Here is a 20664-nt window from a genome sequence, read left to right as displayed (position 1 = left end):
AAAGTAGAAGACAGATGCTGCAGTATGTACTGCAGGCTAATATGTGTGCCAACTCGTTTCATTCATTCCATAATATATAGTAGGCTATTATAAATATGCTTAACTGGCTGAAATCAGGGAAACTGTCAAGTCGGACATCTTATGATAAAGTTGTTAGTCAGGAGGAGAGGGGCCAAGAGAGAGGGGATTTGGAGGCAACATAGACGAGAGTCTGGATCGTCTGTAACTTCATTGCAATTTAATTAAATGTACTGTCGTTCTAATTTCCATAACCGTTGTGTTATAGTGGTTCTCAACCATTTTTTTTACACTGGGCCGCACTATGGTCCAAGTGCAAGCGGATTGCACAGGTTCGAGTAGCAATGGGCTTCTTCACACTGCCTCCACATGTGCAATTGTGCTTTTGAAGCCTACTGACCACGCGCACCTGTCCGCGCGATCATAAAAAATCGGAGGTACGCGTTCGTCCTCTCAGAGCCTCCGCACACACTCTCCCAATGACGATGTTTACGTCACGCCTACCAAGCGGTCCATAAAGGTCTCCCCGCAGATGCGGAGAGTTTAAAATAGGCTTAGACGCGCACGGGAGCATGACCCTGACATGCGACATTGCAGAAAATGTGCGTTCACAAATGTACCCTATGCTGATCCAAATATGGAAAGTACATTCGAATTTAATAATATGATGTTCTTTCCAGAGATGTGTTGCCACATAATCTTCAATTAAGGATGATTGCTATGAAATATATGGTGTTTCCATTTGCCTGAACTTCTTCAAGTAAAATGTGGGGCAAACCGAAAATCCAGCACTCTCCTTCACTACTGATAATGCAACTATTATTTTTTCTATGTGTTCATTCGCTGGCATTTTTCACATTTCTTTTTTTTTCTCCCTTAAAAACAAAATTGTCCATTCTGATGCTCAATTTTACCGAACTAATGGCTGTTGATGGCTATTTGAATTGAATTCTGCCAAAGTGGATGCTTGTATGTGTTCGTTAAATGCGTAATGTTATCTGAGTAGGTCTGCTCATGTCTGAAAATAATATATGATACACAAAATAGCTTATATTTCTTAAGTAAATTTGTAAATGAATGTAAAAAAAAATAAAAAAAAATCAATGTGTTCAGCATGGTGGACCGCATTTGAATTCGTGACGGGCCTCGGGTTGAGATGATGCTGCTGCTAGCTCCATGGTCATTTAATAGGCCTAGTCTATTGCTGCAATGTTTCTTTTACGCGGCTGCAAATAACTGTGCTTTCTGTTACTGAGCCTGTGTCTGTCACTCGTCCTCAGTGGAAGCTTGTGCGTAGTTTTGTTGCATTGTATTTAAACTTTGTTGATGTTTTTATTGTCATGCGTGTTCTGGTTATTTAAGCACGGTTAAACATGATTCTTTATATGGCGATAAAATACAGCTTTGTTGCGTTTTTTTTTAAGTTGGGATTGGGGGTGCGCCAACCCGGTTGGGACATAGAAGGGGGTGCGCAGGAAAAAAAGTTTGGGAACCGCTGCCTTAAAGTTACAGAGTGTCCTCTGCCACACCCCGTTCTAGCTCCTCTTCTCGTGAGAGGGCTACTTCGGCTGGTGACCCTGCTGGCGAAGGGAGCGATAGAGCTGGTCCTTCCAGCCGACATGAAGTCCTTTTACAGCCCCTGTTTCATAGTACTCAAGAAAACAGGTGGGTTTCAGCCAATATCTGGTGCTCAGACTTCGGGCTGGCGTTCCCCTAGAACCAGTGTCCAGACATGTTGTAGTGTCAACAGTTGCCTCTTTCACAGACTGGGGTGCCATGTACAAAGGGTATGCTGCGTCGGGCTCCTGGACAGGACCCTGACTTCAGTGACACGTCAATTGCCTCGAGTTGCTTGCAGTATGGCTTGCTCTGCACTGCTTCAGGGCCCTGCTGAAGGACAAGCACATTCGCTCTCGCCGCATTTCGCAACTCGCTCGCCATCTCCTCTTGTGCAGTCGGAAGCATCTGAGGCCACTTCATGCCATTCACATGCTGGGCAGGCTCAATCCTGCAGCCGACGAGCTCTCATGGCAGCAGTCTCGCCCTGGGAAATGGAGACTCCACCCCCAGTTGGTTCAGCTGATTTGGGATGTTGTGACACTTGTCACAACATTATAAGGGTATTCTTAAGTAATTATAACGAATGCATAATGCATTATAAAAAAACTTATATGTTGTAACATCTCATGAATATTCATAATAATAGTGTTAATACAATATAATATTTACTTATTTGTGGTTAAAGCTTTTAAGAGTTTGATGATTTATAACACAATGAACACGTTGCATCCACTTTTACAATTGATTATATTTCTCATAGTTGTATTATGTATTATAAGCCTCATGTAACTCTTCAACACTGCACACGGTTTCTCAAGTACGGGCGCATTTATTAGCTTTCTCAGATGCGATGAAACGCAGTGAAAACTACAGGACTAAGCAATTAGACACTCCAGTTTGGCTTGCTAGCACACAACTGTAAAATAAAATTAGCTACCTCATGGCCGCCTGTCACTTCAGAGGTCTTTAGGTGAATATTGATTCATGCATTTTCAAGCTGTGTACATTGAATAGTATAATCAGCACAACACAAATTCACAATTACAGTTATTATACATGTACAAAACAAGTACCTTATGCAGCTTGATAGCTAGCCTTTGGGAGCTGTCTTAAACGTGGCTCTCGCTCTGAAAGTCTTGAGCATGTGAGGGCGTGTCTATTGTACCTGTGGCCTGATAGTCTCTCAAGATCTCAATAAATCTTGCAATACTAGTGGTAAAAACCAAAAGACAATAACTGATGTAGCTGTATAATAAAACATACTGCATCTTAAGAAAAATAAAGACACATTTTATCAGTGTGAGTAATAATAATAATATTCAACAAAAAATATTCCATTTTTTTCTGAGAAAAAAAATCAACTTCATGCATGAATCCATTCAATGACACTTACACCTCATATCTTGCCGTTTATCTTATACTACTTTACTTAAAGCAGTCAAAGACCACTTATTAGTAGTAGTAGTAGTAGTAATAATAATAATTATAACAATTTTATCTTTCAAACAGCCATAAGATCAGATCAGATGAATGTGTAATTTGACACATTTGTTTTGAACTATTTTATTGTAATATCAGTTTGATTATTTTGATGGTACCCTTTAGACAGCTGTTGATAAGTAACTCTGCAACTACATATCAACTAGCAGTAATTGGAGTATTAGTATGTCTGCTACTTTAAATATATGATAACACTTTATTTTGATGGTCAACCAACAGATAAACTGACTATAAGTGTCTGCAAGTATGTCAACTTATTCTATCATACTAGATTCTACCATTCTTGAGCATACTAATACTTTAATGAGAGTTAGTTGGCATGTAGTTGCAAAGTCGCTTATAGTCGACTATAGTTAAAAATTTAACCATATAAATGTTTTTTTCGTTTTTTGTTTTCAGTTGGAGTATTATGCTTACATCAATTAATTAACATCAGCTTCACAGGAAACACTGAAATAATACTCAACATCTAACCACTCACAAGCTGTAGTAAGATACTATGCAAATCTTAAATAAACAGTGTCAAGATATGATACAGTCCATTATATTGTAAATTAAGTAGATTTAATATGGTGTTTATTGTGAATTATAAAAAATCATACTTTTAAACATATAACTGCAAATACATAAGTATTATGATGTATTGTAACTGTTGTTATGATTATTCATGAGTTGCATGGGTTTAAGATGATCTGTCTTTTTTTGTCCTTTTATCTGGTCCCCTTCTTTCTCCTCTGAGCCCAGTGAGGTTGTTGCTTCTCATAAAACTGCCTCTTTAGCCAGTCAATATGCTGACTCGCATATCCATCTTTATTCCCTCACTTTTCTGTGCATGCTTCTGTCTTCATTCGTGTAGCTTTTAATTCACTTATAACGGTCCTTTCACTTATTTCATTATACTGAAAATAAAAAGCATAGAAATATAAAAAAGTAGCTTAAGAGCAGTTGAAAACATCAAATGAAAGGAGATGATAGTCAAAAAACATAGAGTTAAGTGGGAGAAACAGACACTTGGTTTCATAAAGAGACAAAATAAAACACCTGTTGGGTTGGGATGAAAGGAAAAGAGACAGGCCTAAAGGGACCATCACAGGGGCCATCCACCTAGTTTTAATTTTACTGTGAACTGTCAGCCGCTATCCTTTCTCTCTTCCTCTTTGTCTCACTCTTCTCTGACATAAAGCTTTCATTTTGTCTGTAGTGTTGGCAGCCATTCCGACAGGTATCTTTTCATTTTTTTATTATGTTCATGTCTAGCAGGGTCTATTGTCAGGCAAAGACCTAGTCAGCACAAAAATGGACTGAGGGTAAAAAAAAAAAAAAAAAAAAACATGTGTCGTACAGAGTCAGAGAGAGAGTTCAGAGAAGAAAGAGAAACAGATAATATTGATCTCATTCTCATTTCTTCATAGAAGTGTCATTATCTCATTATCTCACACACAGAAAATCAGTAAAATGAAGATTGGCTGTTGACAGTTCATAGTTCGATAATAAGCTTCAAATAAGAGACAATACACAACATTTATCTTATATGTTTTTTTATTAAAACTGATTAGAAAATGATATATATTATGTGTTTAGCATTTAAGCAATAATAATAATTGTGTGGTGTTGTTTTTTGTGATTATAGCTCTAGACAAGCTGAGCACACAGCATCTCTACCACCCGACGCAGGTGGAGATTGTACAGTCCAATGTGGTGTTTGACATTAGCAGTCTGATGCTGTATGGGACTCAGGCAGTACCTGTGAGGTTAAAGATCCTGCTGGACCGCCTGTTCAGCGTTCTCAAACAGGAAGAGGTTCTGCACATCCTCCATGGCCTGGGCTGGACCCTGAGAGACTATGTTAGAGGCTACATACTACAGGTAATAATAATAAAAAAGTATTAAGTAGATAACATATCTTACATACTAATAATAATAATATTAATAATAATAATAATAATAATAATAATAATAATAATAATAATAATAATAATAATAATAATAATAATAATAAAACAACAAATAAAAAAAACATATTAATATAATCTTTTATTTTTAATATATAAAAGGTAAGCATGTTGCATATCTAAAAATGAACGTTAAAAGCTATGCATTAAATAACCCCTGAACAATGGATTTTTAGCTCTATGAATTTAATAAAATAAATAAATAAATAAATACAGAGACAAACATGATAGAGATCAGAAAACATTCGTGACTGCAGGCAATAGCAGACTATAGAACCACCATGACGCTTTCACTCCCTCTCACTCCTTTAATTGGAATCATACACATTTCTTAATCAAAGGTACAGGACTTTTGGGTTCGCAACAAAACTAAAGTGTTCCTGTATGAGTTAGTTAAGAGCAACTGAACATGTGCTTGTGGTTAGCCTTGTGAGTCCAAAGCCAATAGCAGAGTGATGTGGATGGCTTTGGTTTGGAGACCATGCCTAAGTGGAACAGCATGCTGAGCTCGAAGGCGGTTTTGAGGCCTTGTACGAGGAAATGGCTTCTGTGAGTAAATCTCTCCCTCTCCCACACTTTTTCTCTCATCATTTGACTGGAAAGAACTGTAGAAGGCTGCAGGCTATTTTTTTATGTACAGTTCTACAGTCATTTGTTGTGTGCGCAATGTCTGTTTGTGTTTCTCATTGCTCTCCCCCTGATGGCTTATCGGAAAATCCCCCAGACATTAATATGAAATCGCACCCGATGTAGTCTGAAATCTGATGTTAACTTCATCATCTATGTGCACAGCACGAGACAGTGTACTACCAAGGTAAGTAAACTTGTCAACGGCTGAAAGCTTTTATAACAAAAGTTGTCGAACAGTGACTTCCTCCACTCTAGTTTTGGCTTGCATCCTGCGCAGATTGAATAGCCCACTGTCAAAACGGTAGATGAAGTTAATCCCAGTGTTGTAATTCTGGAATGAGTCTTGCAGCATGGCAGAGAAAACCATGCTAAAGAGCGTTGGCGCTAAAACGCAGCCTTGCTTCACCCCGTTTGTGATTGGGAACGGATCAGAGAGTTCTTGCTGGTCTCTGACGCTGGCCATCATGCCATCATGGAGATTGCGCACAATGCCAATGAACTTGTCTGGACACCCATACTTGGCCATGATTTTCCATAGGCCCTCCCAGCTGACTGTGTCGAATGCTTTTGTTAGATCAACGAAAGCCATATATAGATCAACATTTTGTTCTTGGCATTTCTCCTGTAACTGCCGAGCAGTAAATACCATGTCAGTGGTTCCGCGGTCTTTTCTGAAACCACACGGACTCTCAGGTAGCAGACCCTGGTCTAGATGGACAATTAGGCGGTTCAGAAGAACTCTTGCCAAGATTTTGCCAGCGACTGATAGTATGGAGAGGCCTCTAAGGTTGTCACAGTCCTGCCGTTTGCCTTTCCTTTTATATAGATTGATTATAGTAGTATCCTTGAACTCCTTGGGAATGGCTTCTAATTTCCACATAGCCTGGAAGAGCTCGGTCAATTTCTCGACTAAGCGAGGCCCTCCAGCCTTGTAGATTTCTGCTGGAATGGCATCGGACCCTGGAGCTTTGCCTGATGATAGAAGTGTTATGGCTTTGCTGATTTACTCAATGGATGGTAGAACAGCCAAGGACTGGTTTATTTCAACTTGAGGCAATCTCGCAATTGCCTCCTCATTTATGCATGAAGGCCGATTGAGGACCACACTGTAGTGTTTGACCCACCTTTCAAGTATTTTGTCGTTCTCTGTAAGGAATGTTGTTCCATCTAAGTTCAGAAGAGCTGAGGTTCCTGAGTGTTGCGGACCATAGACCTGCTTAAGTGCATTATAGAGGCACTTGGTGTTGTTACTGTCAGCGTAGGATTGAATCTCCACAGCTTTTGCGCACAGCCAGGCATCTCTGCTGAACAATTCTGCAAATGTTGAGGAAGGCAACCTTTTTTTAAAGTTGAGCTGCTGTCATTCAAATATATTTTATGCAGGCAATGTTCTTCATCAAGGAGTGCTCGGATTTCTGCATCGTTCTCATCAAACCAGTCTTGATGTGTACGTAATGGAACACCAAGTGATTCAAGGGCTGTAGAATGCAGCGCGGTCTTGAGAGCAGTCCAGTCTGCCTCAACATCTGTATGCTCGAAGCTTAGAGACTCCAGGTGATGGTCTAAAGTCTCAACAAATGCCAGCCTGGTGTGTTCCTGTTGTAGGCGAGTGATGTTAAGATGCTTGACACGTCTTTGTCCTTGTGGGCGTCTGCTAGGCTTAATCCGGATGTTAAGTTTGGAGATAATGAGACGATGGTCAGTCCAACATTCAGCACCACACATAGCCTTGGTCACCCTGACATCGTGCCGGTCGCTCCTCCTCACGATGACGTAGTCAATCAAGTGCCAGTGGTGTGAACGAGGATGCATCCATGAAGTTTTCTTAAGCTTTGGTAGTTGGAATATCGTGTTGGTGATGAGTAGGTCAAATTCAGAGCATGTTTGCAGCAGTAGAAGACCATTGCTGTTACATTTTCCAATACCATGTGCACCTATGACTCCATTCCATGATCTATGGTCACTTCCAACTCTGGTGTTGAAATCACCCAGTATCAGAAGTTTATCCAAGCTGGCTGTAGCAGCAATAAGGACTTCCAAGTCATTATAAAACTTGGTTTTGATCTCGTCAGAGTTGGTCATGGTAGGGGCATAGGCACTGATGATGGTGGCCACCTTTTTACCAAATAGGTGGAGCTGTAAGGTCATTAAACGGTCGTTTATCCCCTTGGGTTGGCTTGCCAGTTGGTTAACCAGGTGATTTTTTACTGCAAAACCAACACCAGCATCACGTCTCTCCTCCTGGCCTCGTCCGCTCCAGAAGAATGTGTAACCTGCACCCACTTCAGTCACTTGTCCAATATTGGCCAATCGGGTCTCACTAAGGGCAGCAACATCCACATTATATCTGGCTAGCTCTCTGACCACGAGGGCGGTGCGTCTCTCAGGTCTTTTTGATCCAGTTGTGTCCATCAAGGTGCGCACATTCCAGGCGTCAACAGTGAGTGGTATCACTTTGGTCTTTTTCATTTTATTTGTTTTTCTTTCTGTTTTTCGACCGCAAGTACGGGATCCCGCCAGCTGCGGTAGGCTGGCCAGGATGTTTTGAAGCAGACAATGTTTAGGTGTTTACCTTTTCTAACCCTTTTCTCACTACGGAGGTGAGCAGTGTGATCCTGAATAGGGCTGCTCAGTCACTCAGGGTGCTTGGACTTCACTGCTGCTTCGGTCCAGTGAGGGAACGACCAATATCCTGAGCCCCCTGTGTGCATGTTTGCGGCTACAGCTTCCAGCATATCCGTGCCTGCTGCTTTGTCGCTCACCCATCACCACAGGACTTGGATAATGACGATGGTAAGAAAAAGTGCCATGACCTGCGCAGAGAACTTGGATTTAAGTGAGGGTGATTTGCGCAGCATTCAACCTCACTCTCTCGACCAGCCACATCTGTACCCAGTGGCAAGACATAGTCAAGACGACTGGAGATGGTCCTGTTTGCAGTAGAAGGTCCAAAGACCCGTTTAGGTGGAATTTCCTCCACCAAGGGCTCCACGCGCCCAAGCTTTTCCGGGTTAGTTAACCGGCCCCCGGGGTTCGGCATTAGCAGCTGCTGACTGTACCGACTCACCAGGGATGTTGAGCCTGGTGTGCGCCTACGGTAGCAGCCAGAGGGCTGGGCCAGATGTAACAAGCCTGAGACACAACTAGCTGGTCAGACACACACACACACACATATATATATATATATATATATATATATATATATATATATATATATATATATATATATATATATATATATATATATGTATAATTCAGCACAATAGCTTCTTTTTCAAGTGCAATATATGGACAGTTAATACTTACAAAATACTAACACTAATTTACCTTTCAGGGAAAAAAGTTTTGTTTTTTGCACAAATGTAATTTATTCTGAAGCAGTCTAATCAGTGCTCTATCAGGTATTACTTTAATCAGTATATTTTTGATATTTGCCTTAAATTGATTGCTTTTACACTTTTTAACTTAAAAAGATTAAACTTTCTAACTTTTAAAAATATAATGTAGATGTCTACATTTACGTTGAATTCTTACATGTTATCCTTACATTAAATTAGAATAATAAGACATTATGGTTGTTATTACTATTAAAATGAAATCAGTATCAACAAATTCCATCAGTCCAAATTAAGAAATTATGTTATTAGAAAAATGTTTAACTTTTTTGACATACAAAATATGAAATGTTGGAAAAATACAACGATATTTTTAAATATGATATTAAACCACCAGTAGGTGGTAGCAAGTCACTGTCTTAATGAGTGGATCGTTGATTCAACCGATTTGTTCAAACGGCTGATTCATTCAATAAATGAAGCAAGTAACCATTTTTATGAATAGCTCACTGAAACATTGACTTGTTTAAAAATGAATCATTTAGTAACGAAAGACTGTTGCTCGCAGATGCGGGGCTGTTCTGCTTTGACTTTGCTATAGAACTATTTTCGTTTGAAATGGAACAAAAATGTCCCATAATGTGTCTAAAATGTAAGTCAGTTAATATTACTTGTTTATTTAACTGAAGATGTATAAAATCAATATCACATTTGCAATCGAGCTGAAAGATGGAAAAACATCACTCCTGGTCGCGTGATGTTGCACATACAGTATTATACAGAATATTTATATTTTTTCTACCACAATATGTGTTTCTTTGTGTGTGCTGTTGCACTTATAGTAGGGATGGGCATTTTGGGAAATTTCTCATTTCGATCATCGATAGGTTTCAAAAACGATTAATCGATTAATCGGGGATGGGGCTTATGCGGGGGCGGGGCATGGTCATAATGTATATAATGAAAAAATCTGAAGATTGTTATGAAAATGAAAAAAAAAAAAAAAAAAAAAATCTGACATGAAAATCTGTCTATGAAAACATGAACACATGATTAGGACAGGTTAGATAATGATTATGATGATGCAATGTTATTAATAAAGGAGCTAGAAATATCTGCCTGAGGTGAAGAGTAGCCTATACCAATAAACGGAAGCTAATTCTATGACACATCCTATGATAAATCAGATAACTGAGATACATATCAGACGTAACATTACAACTTGTATCAGCACAATAGGATGCTAAGTTATGAGTTAGACAGAGAGAGAGAGAGAGAGAGAGAGAGAGAGAGAGAGAGAGAAAGAGCGAGAGAGAGAGAGCGAGCTCCCGCTAATGCGTTTTCATGACAGCGCGCTGAAAGATGGGCAAGGACAGATTTTACTATAGATTCCTATAAAGTTCTCATTATAAATGTATGGCAGATTTGTGCTATATTTTCATCTACGTTATTAAGTGTAATAGTTGTAATTAAGTTTTATTTTTAAGTTAAGTTTTATTTTCCATAAACCTGCGCGTTTTCGAAGCCATATGAATTGAATTATGCCCACAAATATGACAAAAAAAAAAAAAAGCTCGGCTGCATTATTATAACATCAGTAATAAAATATCAATAATAAAAATAGAAAAATAGAACATTTAAGAGCAATATCATTATCGGGCATTGCTTATATGAGCATGAAATGAATCGCTGATATGCAGCGATTTCAGCATAATTGTTCATGTTAATTAATCAGACGTAGTCTAGCTCTTGCAACTTTTACCTGAAAAAATTTCGCCGATGCAGATGTGAACTTGACCAAAAGTGTAACTCGATCGGATTGCGCTTTACAAACACGAAAGTGAAATTAATTCACATTAGTGTCACTATCGTTATTTTTTTTATGTATTTTAATATTTAATTAATATTTTGTATTCAATTTGCACTTTTTGATCAACCAAAATATTATATAAATATTTTTGAACAGCACGGAAATCACTGATTATTGCTAAATAATTGAATGAGATTTAAAATATATTTAAGATAAAAACTATGACAAACAAATAATTTGGATTTTCGTCATCTCTACAAATATAATGTAATTAGGCTACAAATGCATTTTTATTTTATAAAAACCATTTCATTACTTGTCTATGATTTAAAAATTAACACACAAAGATACTTTTTATTTTTTTGCTACTTTATTCAACGGCATTTTTTAAACAAAACATTGTCTTCCAGTATAACTTTAGCAGCATATTTTGATCCAGCGGTGAAACGTAGTTTTTAAAAGATAAGAAAAAAGTCCAACAAGTTTAACCAAACAACTATTATAAGGTACTATAAAACAGAGACCAAATAGCCTAGATATTTTAACTATGGCTAAAACTCAAAACTAAAATAATAATAATAAAATTTTAAAAAATATATATTATTTACCACGACCGGTGAAACATTCAAATGACTATTCAAAAACATAAGTCGGTCTACGTGCTCAGATGAGAGCCGAGTGCGCTGCCTGTTCACATTTAGAGGAATAAATTCGCTCCGCTGGAACAGATGTTGCAGGAACAGCAGGTACCACTGGACAAGTAAACCTTCTCTGTCCCTGAAACTAATGGGCAGCAAATCTTTCACCACCATTTCAGCGAATAGCTTTGTCGTCTTCTCGGTTCTGCCTGTGTTGCATTTAGGTCTTACGGCAAGTGATTCAATGCTCGTCTGAGTTGCCGCTCTGTTATCGCCAAATATTTTATGTACAAATTTTAGATGATAGCGCATTGTATTTGTTGTAGATTTGTGTGAAAGCTTGGCGCTGCACAGCTTACCCTGAACTGTTTTTTCCTCGTTCTTCTCAAAGGGAAGCCAGCCATCACTACGTGACTTTGAGGCCATTATTATGTCTTCTTACGTCTTTTGAGGCATCAAGTGGGAAGCTAACCAATCAGAGATCAGGGCGCCGCCCAACGTACTGCCATAACCAATCAAAAAAAAAAATTATAATAATTTCGATCATCGTTTACGTGATCGATCATCGCTGTCGCGGTCGAGTACTCGATCACTGTTGCACATCCCTAACTTATAGTGTTGATTTCTCCGTACCCTCACCTTGATACTGTCAATACATTATCTGTTATTAGTCACCGTTTACACTGAAAGTAATAAAATCAGAATTATTCTCTTCAAAGTTTCGTTGATGCCCTAGTTATTGTTTGTTATACAAATTTTGATCAGGTTACTTAAGTAAAATTTTCTTTCACTTGCCCCTTCACAAAATCCACTTGTCCCGGACAAGCGTTAATGTCGAGCACTGGCTAATATATAAAGACCATTTCCAGGTCATATGTTTCATCTCAAAACAGTTGAAGTGCATAAGGTAGTAACAATGAAGAAAAATCAACATTACAAAAGGGAGACAGGGGAAGCGAGAGAGAGAGAAACAGAAGGAAGGGGCTCGCCGATCCCAAAGCACGCCGCCTGCTGATCCTCCGCCAGTTGGATGGCCAGATCCAGCGATGCCAGGTGGTGGCACTGGACCCACTGGGCAGTCCTCTTTGGGAGATGAACTGTTCCAGTACCACCATGCTGATGATGGTCTCGGCGTCGCTTCCTCTGGCCAACAGCCATTTGCGGCACAAGTCCCGGAGCTGCTGTGTCAAGACAAAGCGACTGGAAGCACTGACGGTGTTGCTCGAGGCTGAGGCCGACCCTCTGGAGGATGGCTCTTCTCGGGTCGGCATAGACCAGGAGGTTCAGGACGGGCAGTTGTTGTGCAGCCTTCTGTGCCTCCCCCGACAGCAGTGGGATCACCCAGATGGGCCAGCTGTCCATCGGCCACCCACATGCCTCAGCAGTTCTATTGAAGAGATCGAGGAACGCCTCCGGGTCACCGGTTGGCCCCATCTTCGTGAGCGGCATGTGGGGGGTGGGGCCGGCACTGGGGGAGGCCGAGCTCGTCTGACCCTCCCGGTCCAGCAAGCTCCGGAACAGCTCGCGGTCCTCCTGCTGAGCCTGCATCATGGCCTGGAACAGGTGATCATGGTCGGCCCGCAGATCCAGCAGGGCTTTGTGTTGTCCCTGATGCAGGCCTGTGAGCGATGTTATGATGTCCGCAAACGCGGTTCCCGATGGTCCTGACGGAGTCTGCATGGCGGAATCGTTCTCCTTCCTCCCGGGTTTCGGCACCAGTATAGTATGTTCAGTTTTATAAAGAGGAAGGAGACCGGGGTCGGCATACGGGGCTCATGGGATACTTTATTTAAACAATAATAAAACAAAACAAACAAACGTAGCAGGTGCGCGCACTTCACGGTCTCTTTCTATGTTGCAATATTGCAGTCTTCGTCTCTCTCGGTCGGCAGCTCTCCAGCTCCTTACTCCCATGAGTCCCCGTCTCTCTCGCTCTCCATCGGTCCTCTGCCGGCTTAAATGCCGGTTCCCCACACCAATCACTGTAACGAGACCCAGGTGTTTAGTCGTCTTTCACCTGATCCACTTACCACCGCTTGTCTCCTCACTCGCGCTCCCGTTGCAGACCTCGCTAAAGTATTACTTCTGCTATGCATGTGTGGAGGTTCTGCCCAAGGGTGCCCTCCAGATTCCAGTATGAATTTAACAGTAATTACATTACATGTGTACTCAGCAGAGATGGGGACTCGAGTTTGAGACTCGGACTCGAGTGCGACTTAAGTCGCACAAACAGTGACTTCAGACTCGACTTGAGACTCGTCCTCGAAAGACTTCAGACTCGACTCGGACTCGAGCTCCGGGACTTGTGAACAATGTTAATTTTTAGTAAACGTCAGATGAGCTCGCTGTTAGAGCTGTGACGTTCGCGAACGAACCGATTCTTTTGAACGGCTCATAAACATGAACGATGGGAGCCGAGTCACGGCTGGAGGAGAGCCGTTCTTTCTGTCGCTCTTTTTTCCTATGCGTGTTTCATAGCGCGTGCTTCACACAGATGCACACAAATGAGCTCCTCCGCGAGACAGAACAGTTATAGGGCCAACCCTTTATAGCGTGATGATATTAGTTATTAGTTGTGCACGCACCCTTCACGTGAGTACTCCAGTGGAAAAAAACCTGCGTGCCTCTGTCATTGGGTAGGAGCGGAGCCATGACGTTTTGCACAGATATTCATTGCAGCCCACTTTGTTATTGTTCATTGACTTGAAGGGGCTGATGTCCTATTTGCAAAGTTTACAGTAGTAATAGTAGTAATTTCCATTTTATTTATTCTAATTTTATCTACTTTAAATATTTTTGGTTCTCTATCAAAATGTTCTTGTGTGATAACAATGTTCTTGTGTGGAAGTGTTTGTAGTAAAAGTTGTTTTGCACAGAAATTCATTGCAGCCGGCTTTGTTTTTGATTTTTATTTGTGAGTAGGTATTGTATGAATAACATAAGTCAGCGTAGCTTTGTTCATTCTTAAGCCAGACAAGAGGTGTGCAGCTATACAGCCAGGACAGACAGAAGGCCATTACTGAATCCATAAATGCAAAATACAGATATTAACTTAAAAGTAAAGCATTCTTGGTGTTTTTGTCATGTTGCAATAGCCTGTTTACACTGATTATATACCAAAATCAAAGTTGATATTGTATGCTAATAGATAGAGTTGTCATAATAACATATTACATGCTTTGAATTACTTATATATAGCTATGCAGTGTTCTAAGCAGCTTGGATGGGTCGCTGTACGTGATGCAACATTTATTATAACCAGAGACTTAATATAATAAAGAGACTTGAGACTTGACTTGGACTCTAGCTCAGAGACTTGAGACTTGACTTGGACTCTAGCTCAGAGACTTGAGACTTGACTTGGACTCTAGCTCAGAGACTTGAGACTTGACTTGGACTCTAGCTCAGAGACTTGTGAGCATCTCTGGTACTCAGTAATGCTCACACCACCCTATTTTGGGCAAAAATAAGAAAGGTAATACTTTTCTATTAATAAACAGGATTCCCTGAGTTATTGTTATTTTTATTGTTATCATTATCACAATAAAACCCAGAAATTATTGTAATATATATTTAAGCCCATATCGCCCATCCTTAGCTCGAGCCCCAAATGATAATCCTACCAATGCCCATGCTTTTAACATCCTGGGAGTTAGAAACAAGATCACAGCAAATCTCAGTTCTCACAAAGATGTGTTCTGTGTTCTCGCGTACTTCAGTTCACTCTTTCAAGGTAGCCTGGCAAGACTGTTCTCCAAGAGAACACTAGTCCCATCTTTGCATTCTTGTGCCATGTCCAAATACTCACTCTTGCGGTAAAAACACCAAAGTGCAGTGCCCTTAACACACACGTAATACTGACTATCTTAGTGTATCCCATCATGCATCATGTTTTGGAATAAAGATTTTTGCCAAGATCTCGCGAGAGGTCATGGAAACCTTTCCAATGGAAGTTAACTAATATAATAATTAGATAGGGCCTATTATTACATATAATTTGGTAAAAAAAAAAAAACTAAGTGTTGCACATTTTATTGGTGCAAGGTTGAGTAGTAGACAGAGACATAGACAGAGAAAGATCACTCTTACCAGTTCTTTCAGATGCACGCTTCAAACAGAACAGTCAGTGAAGATGAAGAAAGTGAGTGACGTGTTCTCCCGGTACCTGTTTATAGTCAAGCAGGTAGTGACATCATAGGCTGTCGCCGGCCAACTCGTTGGTGTTTTTTCAATGTATGCTTCAGACACGGGTTACGACGAGGTGTTCCCCATAGCGAACCCTAGAGGACGCAGTTCAAAATATTTTTTTTTAATTGAAAAATATTTTGCATTTATTTTTTTGGTGTCATATTACAGGTGGCACAGCCGTGGCTACACCATTGCTTTAAAGGTAAAATTTTATTTGTAAAATTGAGCAAAAACAGACAATATTGTATTGTATTAACTGTTAAATAAAATCACATTTAAACTTGTGATAGATCAGCACAGTTTGATATAGCTATTGCTGCTTGTGTGATATTGCTTATAATGTGATATAAATAAGACACAAAATTTTTACATCAGCCAGTGACCCGGCCATTCAGCGCAACAGCAATGTGGCAAGGGGACGTAATGTCTCCGTTCCCTCCTTCAGGAAAGAGGGTTACATACTTAACCAAGACGTTCCCTTTCATCCGGTCACATTAGACGTTACGAATGGGGTCCCTTACAAAACGCCACATGGCTGTCTTCCAGCGACCCGTGTGAGTGATAACACCCTGTCGTAAGGCCAGCAGAGTGATGCCTGTTAGTGAGGGGCCATGCGTCAGCCCCCAGGAGGGAGCTACACTCCTAGTTGAGTGAGCTCTCACCCCTAGTGGGGTATGGCAGGTCTTGAGCCTGATAAGCCAGGACAATAGCATCCACTATCCAGTCGGATAACCTCTGCTTGGCGACAGCCTTTCCCTTCTGCTGGCCTCTGTAACAGACAAAGAGCTGCTCTGAGGTCCTAAGGCACTGAGTTCTGTCCATGAAGGTGTGGAGTGCACATACTGGACAGAGCAGCACAAGGGCTGGGACTGCCTGCTCCAGGGGCAGCACTTGCAAGTTCACCACCTGATCCCTAAAGGAGTGGTGGGAACTTTGGGCACGTACCCAGGCCGGGGTCTCAAGATAACGTGAGAGCTAGCCGGCCCGAATTCTAATCAGTCCGAACCTGACGAAGAGGTTCCACTTCAAAACATAGGCGTGTCTGTTGGACACGGCTCTAGCTGAAGTGATGGTAGCTACCACCTGTGGTGGCAAGGTACCTAAACCTTCCGTGACCCGTCCAGAACCCACACATGTAGGTTCCACAGATCAGGACGTGGGTGCCAGAGGGTGCCCCGTCTCTGAGAAAGAAGGTCCTTCCTCAGAGGAATTGGCCAGGGAGGGGCTGTCGCGAGGAGTACAAGTTCGGGGAACCAGGTCCGGCTGTGCCAAAAAGGCGCAACCATGAGAACCTGCTCCTCATCCTCCCTCATCTTGCACAACGTCTGTGCAAGAAGGCTCACGCATACTTTCGCAGGGGCAAACGCATACTTTCGCAGACCCAGCGGCCAGCTGTGTGCCATGGTGTCCGTGCCGAGAGTGCCCTCAGTCAGGGAGTAAAACAACTGGCAGTGGGAATTTTCTGGAGAGGCAAACAGGTCTACCTGAGCGTCTCCGAAACGTTCCCAAATCTGCTGAACCAACTGGGGGTGGAGTCTCCTTTCCCCGGGGTGAGACTGCTGCCGTGAGAGCTTGGCGGCTGCACGATTGAGCCTGCCTGGAATATGAATGGCACAAAGTGATCTCAGATGCTTGTGACTCCACAAGAGAAGATGGCGAGCGAGTTCCGACATGCGGTGGGAGCATAGACCACCCTGACGGTTGATGTACGCTACAGTTGCAGTGTTGTCCGTACGGACCAGAATGTGCTTGTCCTTCAGCAGGGCCCTGAAGCGTTGCAGAACAAGCCATACTACTAGCAACTCGAGGCAATTGACATGCCACTGAAGTCGGGGTCCTGTCCAGGAGCCCGACGCAGCATGCCCGTTGCACATGGCACCCCAGCCCGTGGCAGAGGAATCTGTTGACACAACAACATGTCTGGACACCGGTTCTAGGGGCACGCCTGCCCATAGAAACGAGGGGTCCAACCACGGGGTAAAGTTTCGGCGGCAGGCCGGAGTGATGGTCACTCGGAGCGTGCCCTGTTGCCATGCCCAACTCTGGACTCGGTCGTGAAGCCAGTGCTGAAGCAGTCTCATATGGAGTAATCCGAGCAGTATGACTGCCACTGCGGATGCCATATGCCCCAGGAGCCTCTGAAAGTGACTGCACACTCTTGTTCATTAGCCGCGCGAACATGGCAACTGAGTCTATTTCCATACCGAGAAAAGAGATCATCTGCACAGGAGAGAGCTTGCTCTTTTCCCAGTTGACCTGAAGACCCAGTCGGTTGAGGTGTCTGAGCACCAGATCCCTGTGCTCGCACAACCGCTCTCGAGAGTGAGCTAGGATCAGCCAGTCGTTGAGGTAGTTGAGGATACGGACACCTTGTTCCCTGAGAGGAGCCAGGGCTCCCTCTGCGACCTTCGTAAAGACGCGGGGAGACAGGGCCAACCCGAATGGGAGAACCTTGTACTGATATGCCTGCCCCTCGAAAGCAAACCGAAGAAACGGTCTGTGTCGAGGAAGAATGGAGACATGAAAGTAGACGTCCTTCAGGTCGAACAGTGCAAACCAATCGATCGGACGAATGTATTTGAAATGCGCTTGGGTGTTAGCATCTTGAATGGGAGTTGGCACGCAAGGTTCAAGGCACGCAAGTCCAGGATTGGCCATAACCCACCTGTCTTCTTGGGTACTATTAAGTAAGGGCTGTAAAAGCCGGACTTCATGTCGGCTGGATGGACCGGATCTATTGCGCCCTTTGCTAGCAGGGTCGTGACCTCCGCGCGCATGACAGGGACATCTTTGCCCACCATCGTCGCGCGGACACCCTGAAACCTGGGGGGACGCCTGGTGAACTGAATCGCGTAGCCGAGCCTGAGCGTCTGGATTAGCCAGCGGTAAGGCCTGGGGAGCTCTAGCCAGGCTCCCAGAAAATGAACCAGCGGGGTCAAGGGGACTACAGGCGAACCCACGGTGGAGCAGACAGCCGCGACATGGGAGCCATAGCGTCCCTTAGTGGGGCCGGATTGCAGGCACTCATTTGACTCCAAGTAGCAAAGAGGGCGTGAGAACGCGAAGCATTCTCGAGCCGGCTTTGCATGGAAACTGGCAAGGCGACGCAGCCGAATCCTCATCTCCCGAGGACTCAAGCCCGCCATGTGATGCGGCGATCGATATACGGTCCTCTTCCGACCCGAATGAGATGTCAGGAGCCTGAGAGGGTCCAGCAAACTCATCCGCAAACTCAACCGGCTGCGGCATATGTGAGGGGGGTGTGGCCTAAGGAGGTTGGCTCGTCGGGGAAGCCCACACAGTAACCCTCAGATCACCCTGGCCACCAGCCGAAGTAGCCCTCTTTTTTAAAGAGCTAGAACGGGGTGTGGCAGAGGGGACTCTATACCTTTTAAGGTAATTGAGTCTCAATCTCAATGCCGAGATGGTCATGTCCCCGCAATGAGAACATGAGCCATCCACGAACGCAGTCTCAGCATGCTGGAAGCCCGGACACGTGACACATCAATCGTAGCCGTCACGAGGAGCGATGTATCGATCGCACCCAGAAACACACGGACGTTTTAAAAAAAAACACAAATCAGCCCGTCTCTCTTTTGTGAAAGAAAATTGCTCTTTCAGAGGTGTTGAAGTACTCAGGGGAATGCAGGAGCTTATGCAGGAAACTGTCTCGACTCTGGAGGGTCAACGAGAACCTGACTCGACTCTGGAGGGTCAACAGGAACCTGACTCGTCTCTGGAGGGTCAACGGGAACCTGACTCGACTCTGGAGGGTCAACGGGAACCTGACTTGACTCTGGAGGGTCAACTGTGGCTGTCATTCTGTGCAGAGGCACTTGACAAGTGGCCATCTTGTACCATGACTCTGGATGTCCACCAGATTGGAAATGTCCAAGTATCGTACCAGAAGTTCAGAATTTTCGTACTTGGAAGAAAATTATTACATTTAACAGTTAACTACATTTTGACATGACCTGCAAATTACCATAGGAGTATGGTTGGACGGAAGCAGTGCGAAAAAATACTATCCCATAATTTTGCACAGAAATCTGACAATAAATGTGACACACCCAGCTTTTCATATGCACACCCAGAGTCTCTTTTCTGGCTACGCTACTGATATGTACTATTATAAAATATACTATTATAAAGTGTACCATAACTTAAAGGGGGGGTGAAATGCTCGTTTTCACTCAATATCCTGTTAATCTTGAGTACCTATAGAGTAGTACTGCATCCTTCATAACTCCAAAAAGTCTTTATTTTTATTATATTTATAAGAGAAAGATAGTCTGTACCGATTTTTCCCGGAAAAACACGAGCACCTAGAGGCGTGACGTGTGGGCGGAGCTAAAGAATCACGAGCGCCAGTAGGCTTTTGAGTTGAGAGCATGTGGAAGCTGTGACACAGATCCAGAGGCTGAAATTTAACAAGAGCAGCATCAGCAAAGGCGGTATGCTATGTGGTATGTACTGAAACTGTATATATTTGCTTAGCGGTTTTGGACAATGACTAAGTTCCACTTTATGTCGTCTTTTTTTATTTTATTTATTTTTTAAGCTGTACATGTGGAAAGTGCAGTTTGATGAACATCGCATGTTGTTTACTTGATGTGCTTACGCGCTGATAGCTAAGTTAACAACACAGAGATATTTGAAGCAGTTTTACTCACCGCCTGCGGTTCCAACACACGATCGTGACCCTTTTTCGTTGGGACTGCATTATCCTTAAGAAATAAACGATGTGCAATCCGAAATGCAGGGAACAAACAAAAACACTTGCACAACTCTGTTGATGCTCTGTAAAAATAAACTCCATCCACTGGTCCCTTAATGCTGTTTCTCTTTTGGTAATCTGTGCAGGGTTGTCTTGCCCTGGCAACCAAGGCTCTCGCTCTGATCAGGCTGTGCTCAGCCTCTCAGTGCTCTGCTATACGGGAGCGCGCGCTCTTCCGGCAGAAGAGCGCGCACTTAGGACCCATATATGGAAATTCCGCTCCATCTAACGTCACACAGAGCCATACTCGAAAAAA

General features: G+C 42.7%; 1 protein-coding gene across 1 annotated transcript in view; it reads left to right on the top strand.

Moving 5' to 3' along the window:
• LOC127948497 (zinc finger protein basonuclin-2-like) overlaps positions 1 to 20664 on the top strand; it is a 184215-nt gene that overhangs the window by 18658 nt on the left and 144893 nt on the right. The window contains exon 3 of the mRNA XM_052544957.1: positions 4709 to 4944. Coding sequence (XP_052400917.1) covers positions 4709 to 4944 — 236 coding nt within the window. The remainder of the gene's footprint in view (positions 1 to 4708; positions 4945 to 20664) is intronic.

The sequence above is a fragment of the Carassius gibelio genome, chromosome B1 (assembly GCF_023724105.1).
Source record: "Carassius gibelio isolate Cgi1373 ecotype wild population from Czech Republic chromosome B1, carGib1.2-hapl.c, whole genome shotgun sequence".
Lineage (NCBI taxonomy): Eukaryota > Metazoa > Chordata > Actinopteri > Cypriniformes > Cyprinidae > Carassius > Carassius gibelio.
The sequence above is the reverse complement of the archived record's forward strand: the minus strand, read 5'-3'. Positions and strand labels throughout refer to the sequence as shown.